The sequence below is a fragment of the Prionailurus viverrinus genome, chromosome B1 (assembly GCF_022837055.1).
Source record: "Prionailurus viverrinus isolate Anna chromosome B1, UM_Priviv_1.0, whole genome shotgun sequence".
Taxonomy (NCBI): Eukaryota; Metazoa; Chordata; class Mammalia; order Carnivora; family Felidae; genus Prionailurus; species Prionailurus viverrinus.
In genome coordinates, this window is record NC_062564.1 from 120,542,936 (window position 1) to 120,565,640 (window position 22,705).

The window sequence follows — 22,705 nt, forward strand, 5'->3', positions numbered from 1 at the left end:
GCTTTCTCGTTAAAACTATAGTCAACTGGGAATTTTCTCAAAAGAATGATGGCAGTGCCAATAGGAAGAGGGAAGGGGGATTCAGATACTGGCACCAAATATGACAAATGTTTGCTGCAGGAAGGTACAGTCTATGGCACCAAATTAAAATAATCAACTTCTCAGGGATTAAAAAGAGGCTCGGACTCATAAAAAAGCAAGATTGGGCTTTGTCTTCTAAGTTACCCATCAGCTTATCAGTACTAGAAGGAATACCAGTGACAAACACATGTAAGCTTAAAACGAGGAATTAGAAGATACAGATTTTGAGAGGAAAAAATGGTAACAGGGCATCCACCTATGTGAGGACGATGGAAGGAAAAGGGTGGTATCTGACTCCCTAAGGGACTTGGTTTTTCATAGCAGTTGAAGTTACCATGTTTATAAAAATCATGGGAAAACCTTACATAAAAATAGAGAATCTTCTGGTTTCAGGTGATCAAAAGCTACATCAAATTGGAGCAAGGGCATCTTCTTTTATCCCCATGAAATTCTGGCTGAGAATCAAGTGGGTCACCTGTGGGTGGCAGTCATCTTAGGAGGAGCAGTGTCTTCACAAAGCCACTAGCAGCAGGCACAGCAGAAGCACATGCAATATATTATCATGAGTGTCCCCCAAATAACTAGAGAGATGCTTTAGGAGGGGTGAATGCCATCATGAAGATGGGATTGCAGGCTAAGGAAGAAGAATGGACACATTTTAAAGGTGAAAGTTCAGTGTATTTCTAATAAAGGATGCTGAACACACGGCCCAATATAATCCTTCCCCTGTCTTGGAAAGCAAAGATGTAAAAATGTTGTACCAAATGATTCGTGTCTACTTTTCTTGTAACCCTTTCCTCGGGGGGTAACCCATGCCCTTTCCTCAGGGTACATCAAGCCATGGTGCTCAGCCACTGCCAGGTAACTAGCATCATTTCAAGAAGAGCTTATTCTCAGCTGTCTATTGTTTCTTCAGCAAACCTATAATGGCCCTTGGTCTTAAGAAAACTTTAGTGTCTAATTCCAAGATGAACAGAATAGGTCAGAAGGCTGTCTTGAGCTTCCTCCGGGGGCCACCACATCCAATAGACAAGACTCTGTCCTAAGGGCTGGTGTCAGGCTGGTGCTTTATTCTGCTCAGCCTCACAATCTAGGAAGGAAATAGATCTGAGCAAATGATACTGGTACGCAAACTAACTGGGTCGCCCATCAGTAGTATTCAATTCATCAACTCCTCCCATTTGTTTCCTTCTGTGTATCCATTATATTTCAAAACTGAGAAAGCTACAGATCTGATAAATGTTTCACATGGTACCAGTGTTCTAAAGTTTGTTTTTCTGCAATCTGGACCTTTAAAGTATGGTTAAGTCAGATTATAAGATTATTAACAATGAGGGTGGAACATAAAGAGGAAATAATCATATTCAACATAATTTAAAATTTTTATTTGAAGAAGAGAACTAACAAAAGAAGAATTAATGAATAATTTAATGCTGGTGCCTTGATTATAGATGTAAGTGAAAGTCTTCGCGAATTTGTAATTTGGTATTTTTAGGCTTTGATGAAAAATGAGTTTAATGAGGGTCATTTTATTTAACTAAATATTGTTGAAGAACAACTTAAAGAGAATCTCAATTCTCTAAGTAGGTATTACATGAATAAAGCTTTGGTTGCACCTGTGGTAATACTGACATTTAAGTTACCTAAAATAATGCTGTGTTATTATGTCTATGCTTAGATCATATAAAACTCAAAAGGATTTTATATTGGTTATAGATCTATGAGGAATTTGATGAATCTTATATTAGATTGGCTGGAAAGTTGGACTTTTGCCAGGAAGAATGTTATTATTTTATGAATCGGGTAACCCAGAAGGTGACCTGATAACATTTATTCATTTAAAAACATCAAATAAGCACCTGAAATGTGAACTGGGTGTTTGAAATTAGAATTGAGCAGCTAGGTAAATAGATTAAAATATTTTGGTTAAGAAAGATGTTATCAGATAAACTTCTTATTAGAGAAAAACTGAGTTAAAGTAGATTCTTGATAAGACTCAATGTACCAGTCAGAGATGCATAATGGTTCCAGTCAGGAACCATTCTAGATAGTTCAGTCAAAAAGAAATTTTATACAAGGAATTAAGAGTTTATAAGATCTTTCAGAGAGCTAAGAGAAGTTGGTTCTGGTTAACATGACTGTAGCTAAAATCTGGTGGTCAGGAAGCAGCTTGTGCCCATTACCATCACTGATGCCACTATACTTGCCTCAGGCTCCCGGAGCTGGTGACCAGAGCCTCAGATGAGGATCCTACTGGCCACAGACACCAACATGAATCTACTCTACCAGCCAGCCTCCACAGCAGGAGGAGGAGCACTCTCTCTCACCTCCATCTTCCAGATCTCGCAAGACACCATCTCATTGGTGGAATGTATATCACACATAGCCCCTTCTTGCTGGGGAGCCTGATAAATGCGTGGTTTGCCTTCCAGCTCCCTTAATGTAGGGGTATTCATAGAAGGGGATGAAAAGGGATGCTAAGTCCACATCTAGCACACTTAGTCTATTTTGAAGATTCATGATAGCCTCCTTTAGTTTTTTAGGAAGGTAACAAAAACCTTCTTCAAACTATTCTACATTCACAGGCAACTTCACAAGTGTCTAAAGTTTAACTTCGTCAGAATATGACACAGGTCCCCATGGATTAAAGGGCTTTAGACATATAATCTGAAATTTATTTTTAAATAAAATATTATCTTCTGTATATATTACCACCTCGATTATAATGTTCTTAGTGACACTGAATCCAATTTTACCTAATTGCTTGTTGCATTTCAAGATAACATTTCAAGATAACTGCTAATTCAATGTTTATCGAGTATTTACTAAGTTTTAGGTGTTCCATAAGCATAATTTTTTAATTTTCACAACTACCCAATGAAACAGCATTATTATTTGCTCCATATTACCCATGAGAAACTCAGAATTAGGTTAATTACCTTGTCCAATGTCATACAACCCATCAAATCTATCCTTCTGTCTTCTCCATCTTGGCAAATACTTTCCTCTACCAAATTGTTCGAGCCAAAAATTCAGGCATTCCCCATATTCTTTTATCTTACCCCTACATCAAACCCATCTGCAAGTGTTGTTGACTCTATCACCAAAATATGTCTAAAATCTGCCTCCTCTCTCACCTCAGTTATCGCTCTAGTTCAAGCCACCATCATCTTGTGAATCCTTCACAACCCCCCTGCCTGGTCACCTTGTCAATACTCTTGCCTCTCTGCAACCCATTATCTGTTTTGCAGAGTGAATTTTTCTGCTTAAAACATTTGAATGGCTTCTCAGTGTACTTAGAATAAAATTCAAACTTCTTTCATGATGTTTCTCCTACTTACCTCTACAAACTCATCTCATTCTCTCACCCTTATCCACTACACCCCGACCACACTGACTCTATTAATTTGCCAGGGCTTCCATAACAAAGTGTACAGATTGGATGGCTTAAATTATAGAAATGTATTTTCTCACAGTTCTGGAGGCTAGAAATTGGAGATTAAGTTGCCCAGCAAGGTTGGTTTCTTCCGAATGCCTTCAGGAAAAGATCTGTTCCAGGCCTCTCTCCTTGGCTTGTTAGATGGTCATCATCTCCCCACATCTTCACATCATTTTTCATCTGTACATGTCTGTGTCCGAATTTCGTCTTCTTAAAAGAACACTAGTCATATTGGTTTAGGACCTCATTTTAACCTAAATACTTCTACACTAGTGTGTAGAAATACTTCTGCACTAGTCATATTGGTTTAGGACCTCATTTTAACCTAAATACTTCTACAAAGACACTGTCTTCAAATGTGGTCACATTCTGAAGTACTGGGGATTAAGATGTCAACATGAATTTTTGGGGGGACACAATTCAGAACATAGAAGTGATATTTCCATTTTCAGAAAATGTGCGGTTCATTCTGATCTTGGGGTCTTTGCATGAGGTATGTTCTTTATCTTGAATGCTATTCTTGCTTCTCATGTTAAGTGTTCTTACCAAAATAAAATAAAATAAAATAAAATAAAATAAAATCATCATAGTCAAGGTACCACAGTAGCTAGAAGCCAGGGTGAGGAGAACATATGGTGATCGTAAGATTCCTATGTCCTTCAATGTCAATGTTAGCGACAGGTTATCTGCTGGGATTTCCCAAATCTGCTGACACAGAGGACCTGTGAAGTACTGGGCATGACTTGCCATGTCTGAATTATAAAAGGCCTCATTGTTCAACATTGTGACAAATTGTCAATGTTTTGTGAGGATCCTTAAGGCTCCTTAGTGTAACTGTAGGTGCTTTCAGTAAGTGCCAGGCATGAATGCGAAAGCAGCATCGGTTCATACTTCCTGGAATCTCTGTGTCTGTTTTGCTCAAATAAAGAAAAGAGAAAGTGCTGGGGGCAAAAGTTTATCACCTTTATCATAGTTGGTATAGCATGTCCATCCACACCCTGAGAAATGAAGGAGACCATCCATAAGAGATTGTTGGTTCATTTGCTGAGAGCTAATTTCTCTCTCTCAGGGTCACTTATTGCTAAACAGGGCAAAAAGGCTCTCTGAGCAAAACTATCCCACTAGTTTCCATGGACACAGATATTGCTTCAGTGTTTGCTACATTTAAATGCACAACATCTCCAAATGGCCTTGCGCCAATTCTTTGTGGAACCAAGCTTGATGTTGATTTGAAGACATGCAAAGAATTATGCAGAAATTACAGTGTTCTACTCAGAGACATGTCTACTAACTCATTCCTTTAAAGACAAGTGATCTTCGTTCTGACTGAAATTGACTTTTGTCACTTGAAGATGTCAGAATGTAATATTTTGCTTTATGCTATCCAAATGCAAATCCTGAATGCCAAGGAAGTATCACGCATGCCACCACTCTCCTCACCACCCCCCTCCGATACCATTATCCATGGCAAACATCATTAATTGATCTTGATCTCTCCCATTAAACCCAAGTTTCAGGCTCCATCTAAACACATCATTGTAGGCAACCGTCAGCCAGTTTTTCTTTCCCATTATGTGGAAAATGAGGCCAGCTTACATCTACATAAAATGTAAGTCAGTATTTTTCAAACTATATAGATTTTATTGCAGGATTACTTAGTCTTCAGTACTTGGATGTCTAATAGTCTAATATGCTATTCTAAAAAGGACTAAAATACACAGAACTTTCTAATGTCACTTGGTCACAGAGCCCCTTTTTAATGCAGTATCCCTGAGTTCTTTTTAATACAACTTGGGAAACACTGCTGTAGTATTTTACAGGATTTTGAAGGATTTTTCCACCTCAAGTCTTTTGATCTTTCTGGGTGATCCAGGTGGTCATTCCACACTTTGTAGTCACTGGTTTTTTAAATAATTATATAGATTTTAGTCATATGCTGGAAGAATATGCTTACTAACAAGCCAGCCTAGTGTATCACACAGTATTCACATTTCACAGAGGATTATTTTCTTGCAAATCATTTTCACTGATTATTTACTCCTAGCCAAAATGTTCTAAACATTTACATCTCATTTAAGTAGACTGCCCACATATTCCAGTTTATGCTTGGAGTAGACCCAGTTTATACCTGCTTTTCTATCGTAATCATTAATGCTACTCCATTTTACCATCAAAACTGCCCTCTTGGATGATAAATTAATTAAATGATTTCCTTCCATTTAATTTGCAGACAATCTGTGCTAACATTGGTATTATAACCTCCACTTACCAATGATTAAATGGGTCTCAAGAGACTGAAAACTGGCTTGGTTTTGCACAGGTAGGACATAGCTCAGCCAATATTCAAACTAGGTCAGTCTTCCCTCAAAGCCCATGCTCTTGAATGAAGTACTGCACTGCTTATATAAATATCTGATGTCATTTAATAACCAGGAAATTATATTAGAAGCATTGTCTGCATTTTGAAGATAAAAATGTTGAGAAAATCATATGCTGTAATTTACAAATTTGAGGTCAATTATATTGAGAATCTTACCTTTTTATATGGTAGTCCCTGCCTTTAAAGGTCAGCCCCACAAAATAAGGTAGGCCAACAAGATGGCTGGCAAGTACAGCTACACAAAGAGCTACAAGTAAGGCCTTATACCAGCTCTGAGCCAATCAGCTGGGACCTAGTAGATCAGGTCATGGTGCTGACCTCTCTCCTAAATATTTACCCATTTAGAAAAGCAGGAGGCAGTAAAATTCAGGTAGGTCCAAATTGTTAAAATCAGACCCCATAGCATTATAGGAAACAAGAAGGAATTCAGATGAGCAAATACTTAGTGTACAAATAGGATATAATAATGACTCAAATTACAAGGTTATACTTACTAGAACAATACCGAGAATAGTCTCATTTTCTAAAAATTGGAGTCTCTATTATTTAATTGAATGTTTGATTTATGAAATTATATTAGAGTCATCCATTCTTTAGAGTATTTAATTATCCATTTAAGCTTAAGGCATATGCACTTCAAAACAAAGACATTCATTTGTACTATCGTAGGGGCTTCTAATTTCAGAATTTTCAGAAAATTCTGTATAAAGCTAAATTTTTATTTTAACAACACTCTTTTAAGTGTTAATCCTATTTTACTGTCTAGTCTAGATCAGGGATCCTCAACCTTGGTGCTACTGATATTTTGGACTGGATATTCTTTGCCTCGGGTATTATAGGATGTTAATTAGCATCACTTGTCTCTGTACACCAGAGGCCAGAAGCACCTTCTCCATAGCCATGACAATAAAAAATGCTGCCAGATTTGCCAAAAGTCTGGGGCAAGGGAAGCAAAATTGCCCAGTTAAGAACCATTGGTCTACATGCTTCCTCTTTGTTATCCTAGAGAATTGACTAGGTAGAAAATAAGGGAATTAATATTAAACATAAAACTCTGCTTATATTCAGTGCCAGTTCAAATTTCTTTAGAAGACAGAGTTCTGGTAAATTTAAGAACCTGAGGAAGGGGCTGGGTTTTGGCAAAAGTTAGGAGTAATGGCTTGGAAACCAACCCGATGTAAGAAAGGGATGATGGGAAAGATAAGGTATATTAGCTACTGGCTGCTCAGACTTCCAGAATCAGCACACAATGTTCAAAAGATCTCTCCTGTAGGTCTTCCCCTTCTAGCAGTGGTTAGGGCTCTCTGAGAAATGCCCCCAAATCTCCAAGGAAAGTTCATATCTTCCTAGTCTATTCCCCTGCTCCTTTGTCTTGTCCTCTGATCTCTTCTATCATGAATGCAAAGCTTCTATTGTGCGGCTCATAGTGAATGGACACTATTCTACATATTAGGGACGAAGTCCAGAGATGAAAAAACACTGCTTCCATGGGGCATTTTCGGTTGGGGGCTTTCCTAAATTTGGATTAGTCTTCCTCCACCCTTGTATTCTACTTTTCATCTCTTCCTCCAGTGTGACAGGTAATGATATGGATTCCTCCAGATCCCCCAACTCCAACCTTCTCTAACCATCTTCCAAATCAGTCAAGGATGGAAGGAGCCATGGTAGAGGCAACATGAGGAAGCCCTCAGTTATTTTTAGGGTTCTATTTTCCATGTCTGTTTGTGATGACAAAGTGGTAAGATTTCAAGGGCAGAGTTTCTTGGGAAAGAGGCTATTAAGGGGGCTTTTTGCATGGTTTTATTCTAAGTTAGTCCAGTTCATAAGAGTAGTATTTGGAGGCCCTGATTTTAGATTTCTGTCTATGTTAAAGACCTGAATAATATTCAAGCCTCGTCTTCCTCTTACACCCTTAACTGACTGTCAGGTAAGAGACAATCTAATTGTTTTATAATTAGAAAAGTTGACATTTTACCTGTCACCGGATTTTACATTTTAATAACAATAAAGCCAATGGTGAAACTATTAAGTATCAGTCACAGGCCTATATAGATGTTCTTACTTTAGAGATAATACGTATATTTGAATTTAGAGATGGGGAAAATTATATAAAAGCAGTCAGTTTTCCTACTGCTTTCCTTAACTCTTTGGGTGGGACAGTCCACACAAATGGGAGCTCAGTGTGTGGAACGCCACGCCATTTCTTGAAAGCTTGCATGTGAAACTATGGACTAGATTTCAAAATGTCATGATGAAAGCATCTTCTATTAGGGATGAATCAAATGTATGTATTATTTGTTAAACCTTGAGCTTATTTGAGAATGTTAATAGTCATGAGAAACCTGTGATCAATATTTTGCAGAATCATTTAAAATAGATATTCCCGTCAATGTTGAGAAGCTAGACAAAATTGTTTGTGTGTTTACTTTATGGGGACTACACAGTGAAATCAAATGAGTTTAAAAATTTTTTTCAGGAGGCTTCCTTCTGAAAACTGGTAAGCAGAAGAATTTAGGGGTTAATTATTATGCATTTATTTTGGAAAGTCAGACACAGTTTTAAACATTCATTTTATTTGCAGGAATCGTGCATGGGAATCACAGAATGGTAACACTGCATTCTATTCTACACTAGTAAGTTGTTTTTAAGAAATAGGTTGCTGAAATTGTAAGCCTTTTAAAGAATGTAGGTTGTGGAAATGTATATTAATTTGAGTTATAGAATGTTAAGAAATAATATTCTCAAGGTTACATGCAAATAGGCACTAAGTAAGAGAAGGTTTCTCAAAACATAGCAGTAATAATTAGAGATTTGAATGTCAGAAATTCAGAAAATGGACCAGCAACTTAAAAAGCATATCTATCTATAACAAATGTGTATTTTCATGGTCATTCTAAAGACAGTAGGTAAGGAGTAAGGAGTAAACTGTTCAGGTGAGTGCTTCAAACAGGCACAATATCTTTGCTACAGAGAAGTTTTCACCTCTCTGTTTTTGTTTTCCCTTAATTTTCAAAATGGGGAACAGCTGCTTCAGTGGCAAAATGCATTGTAAAATGCAAGAACTGTCAAAGAATGCAATCACTCTATGGCATTCAATTTGAATCCTGATGTACCTATCTGAAGCAGGTTAATGCCAATAAATCGTGGCAATGACAAATTCTGAAATCCAGAGGTTTGCCTCTGCTTTTGTAGTATAGTATTTTCCCTGAAGACAGCAGGCAATCCAAATGCAAGCATGCTTCACCCAGAAAGCACAGTGTCTGCAGATTTTTGGGTTTCATTATAATAACCTGAAAGTGAGATCACAGGAAATGTATTAGTGAATAATGGGTCATCAATTGAAATTGATTAGCTAGCATAAAATCACCCCTATACATAAATCTTTCTAAGGAACAATCACCTTTACCTTGAAAAATACACATGTTTATCCTTTCAGGAGAAGACAATGAAATATTTAAAGTATTCTGTTTGCTAGACAAATGATTCCTTCAAGTCCCTAATAAGCCTGCCTTAAGCTTTCTGAAAAATATAGCTGAAAAAAATATATAGCTGATATTTTACCTTCTTTAGTAATCTTTCCTGCAACAGAAACCGAATTCCTTTTCAGCTTGGAGTCGAGTAGGAAGCTAAGAAAAAAAAGACAAAAAAAGATACAGAGCTAGCATTTCTCCATTTTAAGGCCAAACAAAGGAACATGATAAAGTCATGGTCGCCTTTCACAGGAAAATAGCTTTATAGAGGCAACTGGGAAAACAGTCCTCTATCTTAAAAGGAAAGAACTGTACAACTCAACTACAGCAAAGTCCTTGAGTTCAAGTTGTATTTTATTTGGAGGGAGAATAGCCCAAGGGCTAGGAATTTGTATTCTTCTCCTCTTACCCCAAATATTGTTCTAAAAAATATGCCATGGTTGCAGAGTCCTTCAGATGTTGTAGAAGGATCTTTGTTTGACAGGTATATTTTCATAAACTCAGAGGCCTAGGTAGTATCCCGTGATTCTGCTACAGCCCAGTGAGTCTACTGAGTCTGTACCCTGGAGACTCATTAGATGTGCAGCTCACTGGTGGGCCACAGGATGATCCAGAAATGCAAACACTCGATCAGTTCTTAAGGGTAAATGACTTTGGTGATTCCTTATGATTTATTTAAAACATAGGAGAGCTTAAAGGGTTATTGAGATTTGGTCAACTAAAATTGGTTCATTGTGAGAAATGACCAAGGGCTCTAATTCTGGAGTGTAACAAGGACTCCAGCAGCCACATGACCCTGGGTAACAATGAACATTTCCGACATCACGTATGTAGATAGTTAGAAGACACGCTTTATTTTTGAAGAAAAATTGGTGGTCAGGATGTTATCATTATTGTCTTGAACTAGTTTTTCAATTGCTGCTCTCTTTGCTTAGCGTTATTTTTAGCAATTCGTTTTCAGTTAACTCTACATGTGAAGTGATGCATATTTACAGGAATGATGTTTTGGGTTTACATTTTTTCCTACAGCTAGACTTTAAGGACTGTATACATTGTGGTTCAAATAGACTTACCATATTACTATTGCTAAAAAAGATGTATCCGTGATTCCTCTAAGATTTATTTGGTCTGTACATGTTGAATTCGGCCATACTTTGGCCTTGGTGCCTTTTTCCTTTGAGTTCCTTCTTTGCTTTTTTCTAAATAGTTAATTCTTTTAAATTACTGTTCATACAGTAATTTGCACACAAATGCTTATGTAACCTATTTTGTTCATATTTGTTGAAACGTTTCAAAGCATAGTCAGGATAGAAGGCTCATATTCTTTCTCAACAAAGAAGTTATTTTTTTTGCATTTTATAGAAATTAACATAAATACAACCTACCTTATTGCGGAAAGGTGTGTTATATAACATATTTTCATTGCGGGCACTCTCGTTACCTAGAAATATAAACTCTGTTACTATTTCTTCAGCTGTTCACATATTTAATGATTCATTTATTCGGTACTTTAAAAAATAATATATGCTATGAGTAGCATATATTGGGTAAGGAGAAGCTACTGAAGAGATAAAAAGGGAATATTGAAAAGGCACCCTTGGCAAGGATGCTATTAATTTCTCCTGCCCAGATAGTTGACTACAGGACACAGAGAGGAGTTGCTTCAGCTCAGAAACAATCCAACACCTTTGAATAACAACCCTCACTAAATGATGCCTTCTTCTTTTTTGTTTTTCCTCCATTGACCACGATCAGTCTATCACAAGGTATGCCATCTTATGAAAACTTGTTCCTACTACTCCCCACTGGCCACAGCTCCTCCTGCCTTTACCACAGGCTTTCCAGTTTCCACCCGTCAGCCACGTGGCTCAGTTCTATTGCTCTTCTCCATTCCCACAGTCACTGCTCTGGTTCAGAATGCAGACAATTGCTTCTAGATTAGTCAGAGCTCCCCAGTTGGCCTCTGGCTCTTTTTGATCTTGCCAACCTTCTGCATACATTCCTACTTACCACACTGATGTGAATCACCCTTTGAAGTGTTACTCCAATTCCATTTACTCTGTCAATAACTCCCGTTTATCAAGCATCAGCTCCCATTTGCACATATTATCATCTGCCTTTATAGAAACTCCCCATGGCTCCCCAGTTTCTTACATGGGGAAACTGAGGCCTAAAGAGCTTAAGTGATTTCCCAAAGGCCATAACAGTAAGTTGTGAAGGGCCGGGTCAATCAGAGTTCAAAGCACATGCTTCTTGTATTGTCTAACAATGCCTCTACATTGCTCTTCTAGAATCACCTCAAATTTATTTTGGATGTCAAGTGGTTTTGTATATACATATAAAATCTCTGTGAGTTTTTGCACTGGCCTGCCTAATTATTTTAGGTTTACATTAACACTGAAACTGATTTACCATGTGCTTTGTTGTAGTCTGAAATTCTTCAGTAAATGCCAAAAACTTACCATTTGGATGGTGCACAATGGTGAGTTTATCTAGAAGACAGAAAAAGCACATTCTACTGAGTTTTGCTCAATATTTATCTTAAACTTTCTTCTTTCTATTGTTTGACAACTTCTTGTCTTTGAGATAACTATGAAATCTCACAGTTTGATTAAACAAATACTGATCTCCAGCTACAAAGTGTGAAACCACGTCTCTGACTACGTTTGTCTATTTTCCTTTTGATGTTTGGTATTATGATTTTAGGTATGTTAGACACTTAATAAAAGTGTTGCTACTATGCTTTGATAGTTTTTTTGCCTGAGCTACTCCATTCTTTTTTCAGATTAACAATATTCAGTATATATAGTACAAATTAATTTTTGATGACTTTTGACAAATCTATACACCCATGTACCCATCACCTGGTTAGGATAGAGAACATTTCATCTCTACAGAAAATCCCCTTGTGCCTCCAACATCAATCCTCATCCCACCATTATCTCTAGTGACCCTGATCTGATTTCTATTGATATAGATTAGTTTTATCTATAATTTCAGATTAATGGAATCTTATACAATGTATTCCTTTGTGTTTCATTATCTTTCATTTAGCATAGCATCCGTGAGATTCATTCATGATGTTGTGTGTAATACTAGGTATTTATTTCTATTGTTGAGTAATATTCCACTGTATGAATATACTAGAGTATAATTATGTCTTCTTCCCTCAGACATTAGGATTGTTTATGATTTAGCTACTATAAACTGCTATAAATTTTGTGAATAAGTCTGGATACACATAATGTTTTCAATTTTTTTTTTTTTGGAAAAATACCTAAGAGTGGCTTGTCTAGACCATAAGGTAGGTGCACATTTAACTGTTCCAAAGTCATCACACCACATTCTACTTCCATTAACAATGTATGAAATGCATATCCAGTTTTGCCATGTCCTAATCACTTTATTGTAACAATATCTAAAAATTCCAACCATTATACTTGTTGTGTATTGATATTTAGTTTAATTTGCATTTTCCTAACTAATGGTGTTGAGCATATTTTCACATGTTTACTGGCCATTTGCTTTTGTAAACTAGGATCTAGATGCTACAGGTGCTCATTGGTGCTGGGCTGTCATTGCTTCTAGGCCTTTTCAGCAGATAGGGCTAAAGAAATGTATATGTTCATATATACAACTATATTTCTATATCTATTTGTAATATATCTATTCATAACCAGGAGTTATTTTTACCTCCAATTCCAATTTAGAAGCATAGAATTCATTCCAACCTTCTTTTTTTCTTTAGTAGTTACCCCTTTCTTTGATAATAGGAAATTTGATTCTTACTATCCATAGTACATTTATTTACTCAGTCTTAGAATATACAACTGGCAGTTTTGAAATTGCTACCCTATACTCCTATAGAGAAATAAGCCTACTTACTAGAGTATAGAATACATTTTTATGTATTGATTTTTTTCTTTTATTTTTATCCTTGGAATATACTATTTTCTATATTTATGTTAGTTTTTCTTCTGTCTCCTTTCAGTGTGGATGTTTTTTATTTGGAATATGTGTAGGTTCATTTTCTTCTGCTCTTATTCCATTTTGCGCCCTTTCCAGACTCATTTTTGTTGAATATGTAAAATATTAACAAAGTTCTGAAAGTACGTTCTGAAAGATAGGTTCAGAGAAGTGTAATTCTTTTTAGTTTTGTAAGTGTTGTTTTTTAATTAATTTGTTCTTTTTGCCTAAGTTGTTAAATGTATTGGCATTTAAAAAGTTAATTAGGGGAGCCTGGGTGGCTTGGTTGGTTAAGCGTCCGACTTCGGCTCAGGTCATGATCTCACGGTCCGTGAGTTCGAGCCCTGCGTCGGGCTCTGTGCTGACCGCTCAGAGCCTGGAGCCTGTTTCAGATTCTGTGTCTCCCTCTCTCTCTGCCCCTCCCCTGTTCATGCTCTGTCTCTCTCTGTCTCAAAAATAAATAAACGTTAAAAAAAAATTAAAAAAATTAAAAAAAATAAAAAGTTAATTATATTTCATTAGTATCTTTTTAATGTCTGTAGGATCTGTTGTGATAGCCTCATTTCACTTTCCCAATATGGTTACTCTCGCTTTCCCTTTTTTCCAGTTCATTTTTGTCACAGTTTTATCAATTTTAGTTATGTTTTCAAATAACTAATTTTTGGTTTTGTTAATTTTTTTCTATTGTTAAACTCCTTCATTTTTTATTGATTTTTGATCTGAGCTTTACAGTTTTTCGTCTTACCTCTGCTTTCCACTTTCCAGTTTCCTGAAGTGGAAACCGACGTCACTGATCTTCAGCTTTTCTTCTTTTCTACTGTTATATTTATAGCCATAAATTTACCTCTAAGTACTATTTTAGCTACATTCCACACATTTTGATATGTTGTATTTTCATAATTCATTCAGGTTGAAATATTTTCTTGTGATTTCTTATTTGACCTATGGGTTATTTTGAAATGTACTTAATTCCTAACTATTTTGAGAGGTATTTTTAATTTCTTAAATTCTAATTTCTTTTTGTTGTAGTAAGAGAATATGATTTCAAAAGACTGAAATTGTTCAGAGAACATACTCTGAAGATTTCAAATGTTTTGAAACTTATTGAAACTTTTAAAATAGCCCAACATATGTTCTATTTTGGTATATCTTCCATGTACACCTTAAACAAACATGTACTCTAATTTTTTTCCACGTCATGTCCTGTAAATGTCAATAGATTCCCTATTTATTCACTCCTTAACAACATATTTTTTTTTATTAATTTAACTATGTTTATAAGAGTTGCTTCGAAGTCTTTGTTTGTTAAGATCAACAATAGGACCATTTCAGTTTTTATTGAGAGAATCTTTTTCTATGAATAACATTTTCTTAATCTTTGTATGTCTTCCATTTTTTTTAAGGAAAAGTATTTTTAGGAAACACTGAATACTGGAAATTATAGACAATCAGCTGTATATTCTGGATTCTGTAATATTCCTTTAATAAGTAAGAAGTGTAAGTTCTTATTTTAGCAGGCAGTTTGATTATTGGCATGAACTTGTATGGGCCTGGTTTTATGCTGTTTTCAGTGTTGTCCTATAGAGAGCCCAAGGTGTTTTCTAAAGCCTGCAGTGGGCCTGAGCCTACAAACTACCTTCCATGTGTATCTTGTAGGGGTTTGGTTTTAGGTTTGTTAGTGCAGGTCTAGAGGAGATCTCACTCTAAGTCATGGTCTTTAAACATTATATCTCTTGGATGTCACAGCAGGATACCAGGTGTTTTAACAAAGTTGTTAGGGAGATTTTTCCACTCTGGCAGGGCAAAATCTCCAACATCCCCAGTCTGGCTTTTCCCTGGTTCTGCTCAAACTCTAGTGTCTCTGTTCTGCTTTCAGTGTCCAGAAGCTGTTATCTTGTATGCATGAGTGGTCTTGCTCATCTCTTGGCCGCAGACTTGTGGAGTCCCTCACTCCCTCTGAAGCTACTTCTCTACAGAGTTACCTCCTCTTCAGTGACCCACACAGACATTCCAGAAGCTTTGGTTGCCCTGGATTCTGCTCATGTCTCCGCATTTCAACAGGATTGCCTTGCTTTGTACGACCGCGTCAATTTTGTCACTAGAATTACAGTCTTAGACTGCTAACTGCCTGCTCCCTGAAATCAACTGCCTCATATTTTTGCCTAGCATTAGTGCTGTGTACGGTGGGAGGGTTTGTCTGGTACTACTTATCCCATTTTGGTTAGAAGGGGAACTAGCTGATTCCTAATTAAGACACCAGTGTTTAAAAGCATTGACTTTGGATTAAAAAAGAATTAGGCTGTAGTTTCTAATCTGTGCATTTTGGGGCTTTTTAGTCTTTTCTTTCTTTCTTTCTTTCTTTCTTTCTTTCTTTCTTTCTTTCTTTCTTCAGAGAGGGCACAAGTGAGTGAGAGGCAGAGAGAGAGAATCCTAGGAGGGAGAGAGGGAATGAGAGAGGGAGAGAGACAGAGAAAGAGAGAGAGAGAGAGAGAAAGTGGGGCTTGTGTTCTCCCAAAGCATTGCTGGTGCTCACCTGATGTAGGACTCGAACTCATGAACTGTGAGATCATGACCTGATTTGAAGTCAGATGCTTAATGACTGAGCCACCCAGGCACCCTGGGCTTCTTAGTTTCTTACAGTCTCAGTTTCCCTATTTATAAATTGGTAATAATGGCTACCTCAAAGGGTTATTATAAGAAATTAAAAAGATAATACTCAATGTATGGTAGATAGTCAAATATTAGCTGCTGTTACTACTACTTAACATTCCTTAGTCAAAGTATGTATACATATTTTTTACTATATAATTTTTTACATTGTTAAAATTTTAACCTTTTTCCACATTACAACAGAGATCTGTAGATCTCAGTTATCTGTAAATTAGCCCTGTGTTTATGAGCTTAATTATTTTAGAACGTGTATTTCTGTTTTTAGAAACCATTTATAAGATAGCTTAAAGAATTTTCTAGGAAGGAGTAGAAAACAATTTAATAATATGAAAACAATTTTTTTCTGGTAAGTTTCAACATGAAGCACTAGCTAAAATCTACGCAATCTTATTGAAAATGGAAAAGATGGAAATTTCAAGCTTTGCTAGTGGTTGTTAGTTTTTAATTATCTGTGCAGGGGTAAAGACTTGGGGAAGGAGTGGTCTGCTAGTGACAACATAATTTATTTTCAATTTTGGAATGTGATATTTATCTTTGGAGAAGATTTACCATCTTAATAATGTTTGGTTTGTGTTAGCATTAAAACGAGTGTTTTTTCCCCTCCAGTGAGAGTGACTGTAAATTATTAGCAGGGGGAATCTGCACTGCCAAGAAGCATGCTAGCTGCAGGGGAAAGCAACCTGAGATTTACAATTTAAAATGATCCACATGTGCACAATTGTGTGAACTGACTATATTGAGAATGTTCAACCTTATTAAAAAAGTATGACTCCTTAATAATTCAGTAATCTGTATAATGGTGTGTGTGTGTGTGTGTGTGTGTGTGTGTGTGTATGTAAACTGGAATGGAATTATTTGCAATTTTCATAGAAATCAAAGGAAAGAACGTAGCATTTATGGAAGGTTCATTCTGGGTCAATGAAAGTGAAAAATGTTCTATATGTTAACTTACACAACCCCTTCCAGATATATCTATAATCACTCCTGTTTTGCAGACAGGAACCTGAGTACCAGGCATTAAGACGCTCTCCAGTCCTGCAGCTGGGAAGTGATGGCGTGCAGATTTGACTTCAGGCCTGGTTGACTCCACTCTATCATTTTTGAATAACAGACAAAGCTTACTTACCAGAGACATTTTCTTCTTCTGGCCTTTTCCCAATGATGCAATCTCGTAGCTGGCGTAGTTTTTCCTTGATGAGGGAACGACCAGAAAATAGAAGTGAAGAGTCACAAGTTTGTCATAGATGAAGATGAAAAACATCAACTACCGTTACCAGAACCATCATGACTATGTTGCACTAATTTGGTACTCACAGCATCCTGATCAGCCATCTTGGATACTTTAAATGCTTGGATACTTTAAATACTTGGATACTTTAAATTATGTTACTTAATTTTCACAACTTCATGAAGTATATATGCCATCATCTCAGTTTACATAAATAGAAGCTGAGATTCGGAGAGGTTAAGTAACTTTTCCAAATCACAGAGTTGTTAAGTGGTAGAGTCAGCCCCGGGACCCAAAGCCCAATTCTTATGGGAGCCGCTTTCCCAATCTAACACCAGAGGGCGCTACATTGGCTATGCTGTGGGCTTAATGACACAATGGTGATTTGCTACTGCCTGAGCCCATCTCTAGCCTCTGTGGGGCACAACCTTTCTTACATATTTCTCTTAAGGACCAGGCACTTGGAAGCAAATGAGCCATAACTGGATTCCCCTTCTTAGCTCATCTGTGATCTTCCCTTGCTTTCCAAAACATTCTAGGTTGAACATTTATTATCATTTTATCTAAAATGTAAAACAACATTAAAAAAAATCTTTTAGAAGAGAATCTAAGAATAGCCCTTTCTCCTAAGGGTTTCCTTTGAAACCTAGAAACCATGCTTCCTAAAAAGAGAGTTATTTTCATTGCCTTAAAGATCTTCTTCTGTGAGTGGAGTAAATATTCTTCTTTAGGCATTCACTGGTTATAACAGGAGTGAGGAGAGTAAAAGGCAGTTTTAACCTTCTCACCCAGCTCACCTTCAACTCCAGGGGTTCTACATGGGTCTTAATTATTCTAGAAACTCTTCTATTATTAACTCTCTGGTTGTGCCACTTTTCCTCTTATTTTCTTAGGATAATACCTCTATCAATAATAATGACATAACATTACAGTTACCCCTGACAGACTTATGTTCAGCATACAAATGAATGTTTTTGCAAGCTACAGGAGTAATATTTAAAAGTGTGTGGAGGGGCACCTGGGTGGCTCAGTCGGTTGAGCATCTGACTTCAGTTCAGGTCGTGATCTTGAGGTTTGTGATTTCAAGCCCCACTGGGCTTGCTGCTGTCAGCGCAGAGCCCGCTTTGGATCCCTACCCCCGCTTGCACTCTCCCAAAAATAAATAATTTTTTTTTAAAGAAAAGTGTGTGAAAATGAGTGTGTACGTATATTGGGAAAATGAGGAGAACGCCTATTTTTCTGTTATTCCGACTGTTGTCCAGCCCCTTATGTTAAGGACTAAGAAAACATAGGGAAAAAAACTCCTTGCAATTGGTCTTGGCAATAGTTTTTTGGATATGACACCCCAAAACACAAGCAAAAGAAGCAAAATTAGGCAAGCAGGACTACATCAACCTGAAAAGTGTCTACACAGCAAAAGAAATGATCAAGAAAATGAAAAGGCTACCTACAGAATGGTAGAAAATATTTGCAAATCATATATCTGATAAGGGGTTAATATCCAAAATACATTAAGAATTCAAATAACTCCATAGTGAGGTGCCTGTGTGACTCAGGCTGTTAAGTGTCTGACTTCGGCTCAGGTCACAGTCTTAACGGTTCATGGGTTTGAGCCCCGTGTGGCGGGCTCTGTGCTGATAGCTTGGACGCAAGAGCCCGCTTTGGATTCTGTGCCTCCTGTCTCTGTCCCTCCCCTGCTCCTTCTCTGTCTGTCTCTGTCTCTCAAAAAAAAAAAAAAAATGTTAAAAATTAAAAAAAAAAATACCCCCCCCTGCCCCAAATAACTTAGTAGCAAAAATCAAATAATCTAGTTAACAAATGGCCAGAGAAAAAAAATGAGCAGAGGGACTAAATAAAGCATTTTTCAAAAATGACATACAAATGGTCAACAGGTATATGAGAAGGTGTTCAATATCACTAATCAATAGGAAAACGCAAATGAAAACCACATTGAGGTATCATCACCTGACACCTGTTAGAATGGTTATCATCAAAAAGACAAGCGATAACAAGTGTTGGCAGGATGTGGAGAAAAGGGAAACCTTGTTCGTTGTTGGTGGGAATGTAAATTGGTGCGGCCACTATGGAAAACAGTATGTAGGTTTCTTAAAAAATTAAAAATAGAGCTACATATGATCAAGTAATTCTGCTCTTCGGTGTATATCTGAAGAAAATGAAAATAGGATATTGAAGACATAACTGCACCCTCATGTTCACTGCAGGATTATTCGCAGTAGCCAAGATACAGAAACAACCTAAGCTTCTGTCAATGGATGAATGGACAAAGAAGATGTGATTACATACATAAGAAGGAAATTCTGCAATTTGCAACATGAATAGACCCTGAGGGCATTATGCTAGGTAAAAAAAGTCCGAGAGAGAAAGAAAAACATGGTATGATACTGTTTATATGCAGAAGCTAAAAAAGCTGCACTCAGTGAGTAAAGTGGTGGTTACCAGTGACCCGGAAGTGGAGGGAAAGAGGTTGATTAAAGGGTAGATACTTCCAGTTGTAAGGTAAATAGTTCTGGCGATTCAATGCACAACACAGTGATTATACTAAACAATACTGTATTATGTACTTGAAGTTGATAACAAGGTAGATATTCAATGTTCTCACCCAAAAGAAGAAATGATAATTTTTTGATATGATGGAGATGTTAGGTAACACTCCGGTGGTAATCATTTTGCAACATGTAAGTGTGTGAAATCGACAAGGCGGTACACCTTAAGTTTATCCAATGATATCTCATTAAAGCTGGAAACATAAAAAAAAGAAAAGGACTGATTCACTAAACAGTATTCAGTCAAAGTTACTGAACTTTTGGCTTTTATGGAAACCAGGCTGAGTGCCTATTCCTTGGCTTTACAGGTTAAATTTTGTTTTGTTTTGCGTAAACAGTAACTATATTCATTATCCCATTCTCCCTATATATTGGATAAGTCAGATCAGTCTAGAAGTAGTTAACAGACCGCCTTAACTTCTTTCTAAAAGAATATTAAATATAAACACACACACAAATTAAAAACAACCAAGCCTTTCGTAAAACAACTAGTGAGATAATTTTCAAGAAGGTATTTCAGTTGGATTCCTCTAAATTGTAAGCTTTCTTATGATCTGAGGAGGGTGAAGTACAACGGGCTTATTTTCAGCAGAACTTGCAAGCTAACAAGGCTAGGAGAGTGGGTGTGTAGGTTGGCACTAAGGCACATTTTATCTGTTTCAGGCTAAGAGAGCTGTTTGACGGCGATGGCATTGGCCCAGACTGAGAGGCAGCACTGTCATTCTGATCATGAACTAAGATCAGTTGCAGAACTGCACAATCAGCATGTTTTCGCATCTGTTTGGCGAAACAGGCCCAGGTGCAGCCACCACCCACACAACCAGAGCTGCCCTTCGAGATCGGTGGCTTCTGAGAAGAAGTGATCTCAGATGAGCTGGGAAAGTCCCTTGCCTAAACTACCTTCTGCCTAGATGCCACATTTGTTTGGAGTTTCATCATTGGGATTCATTTTGCTGTTCTTTAAAAATGTTTTCCTACGCATTGTTTTTCAACAAAAATGATCCCTTGGGAAAGGTAGCATATTAAGCTATTAATGATTATTTGTACTTCGGCCTAAACTAGCTAATTAAATGTGTTTTATCAAACAGTTCCCGAGAACTGGTTTCTATGGCACTGGGGTTTTCTGGGATGAGAAGGAAAAACTGTTGGACTATTTAGGGAGTAGGAAAGCCTGTGGGATAAAAGAGAATACAGTCCTCATACCCCTCACCGAGGAATGTCATGGGATGTATATGGTATACTTTGTTTTCAGTCTCATCTCAGAACCACCTACTCTAATACCCTCTCAAGATATACATTCTATTTATAGAAGACAAACTTATCTGAAGTTAATATGCTTGGCAGCATATCTCTATAAATCCTGACTTTATATGGGCTTCCCCCCCCCCCCCAAAGGTTAAGGGGAAGAGGAGAGAAAACTTATTATATTTTGTTGAGGAATATTGCCTGACATGATTTAAATCATTTTCTTCTTCCCTTTAAGTCTGGTCCACATAACACACTCTTCAGAATGTTGAGCACGTGTTAATGTAAAGATGCTTCACCTTAATATCAGCAACGAGATTCATAAAATATTCACTATACTAAGAACAGCCTAATAAGGTGATTAGGTGTTAGCTCTGATATAGTGGGTCCCAGCATTGAGTTCACCAATGGTTTGTAAACATGAAATCTGGATGTTTGCAGCCATTTAATTGGTAGTTTGAAAACATTTTTTTTTTTGTGGGTAGTTAAAATCAAACAAATAGTTACCTGTGTTTCTTGTAAAAAGACTATGCATTTACAGACAGGCGCTGCCAGTGAGGTGAATGTTCCAGAAAGGATTGGGGTCATTATTACCTGCTGAATCATTTCCAGTTCAGTCTTGCCCATCTGCCAATGTTTAAATTTCTCTAGGGCTTCATCCACAGATAGTTTCCCATTCTTGACTTTCTCTTGAAGAAGGATGAGCTCTTCCTGCCCAGCAGCAAGGCAGTTCACAGTGGAAAAGGCCTGACTCTCCAGCCGAGCTCTGTCTACAATATGAAGGGAAGATGTTTTAACAAGAAGATTATATATGTCAATTGGGGGGAAAAACACTCTAAAAACAAATCAGTTGAGTTTCTTATTCCTGCCAGTCTACAAGCAGTCACTGAATAAATCAGTACAAAATTTTTAATGCATTTCGAAGGATTGTTGTGTCTGTTACCTAGGGTTATAGTAAAAAGAATGCGTGTCATCACTAGGAAACAGAAAAAGGGACAGGTAGAGAAAGAACAGTAGCAGAGTTCTGCATTTTACTAGCTGTGGGCAGTACAAATTTCACTTTCTTTTTGCGAGGATTATTTTTTTAAGGTAATTTATTTATTTTGAGAAAGAGAGAGAGTGGGGGAGGGGAAGACAGAGAAAGGGAGGGAAAGAGAGAATCCCAATCAGGCTCTGTGCTGATAGCACAGAGCCTGACATGGGGCTTGAACTCACAAACAGTGAGATCATGACCTGAGCCGGAATCAGGAGTCAGATGCTTAACTGACTGAGCTGCCCAGACACCCTAGTGAGGATTATTTTTAATAATGTGCACAAAGTTCTTAGCATAGTGCCTGTCAAATGGTAAGCTAAATAGATATTAGCATTATTATCAATAATAAATATTTGTGGAATAAATGTGGAATAAACATAATCTCTAGCTTTTGGAAAAGAGATCTCAACCAACATCCAAGTGTTATAAAGTTTTAGGAGCTTTTGCAACTTTATTCCTGAAAGATTTAAAATAGGCAATTGCCGCTCATTTTGTAATGAACTGCTTTCTTTCCAAAAGAGTTTATTTTGCTCAGAACAATCAGAACATTGGGTGGTCCAACTTTCCATGTGTGGCTGCTAATGCCACACCATACATCAGCCTGAGCCACAGACCATGGGTGAAGTCAG

General features: G+C 37.1%; 1 protein-coding gene across 1 annotated transcript in view; it reads right to left on the minus strand.

Annotated features, from left to right (window-relative positions):
• Nucleotides 1-8,451: 8,451 nt before the first annotated feature.
• Nucleotides 8,452-22,705, minus strand: part of BANK1 (B cell scaffold protein with ankyrin repeats 1) — a 309,952-nt gene continuing 295,698 nt past the window's right edge. The window contains exons 13-18 of the mRNA XM_047857595.1: nucleotides 21,638-21,813; nucleotides 17,133-17,196; nucleotides 11,833-11,862; nucleotides 10,756-10,811; nucleotides 9,462-9,526; nucleotides 8,452-9,190 (exon numbers count right to left, since the gene is read on the minus strand). Coding sequence (XP_047713551.1) covers nucleotides 9,467-9,526; nucleotides 10,756-10,811; nucleotides 11,833-11,862; nucleotides 17,133-17,196; nucleotides 21,638-21,813 — 386 coding nt within the window. The 3' untranslated portion in view covers nucleotides 8,452-9,190; nucleotides 9,462-9,466. The remainder of the gene's footprint in view (nucleotides 9,191-9,461; nucleotides 9,527-10,755; nucleotides 10,812-11,832; nucleotides 11,863-17,132; nucleotides 17,197-21,637; nucleotides 21,814-22,705) is intronic.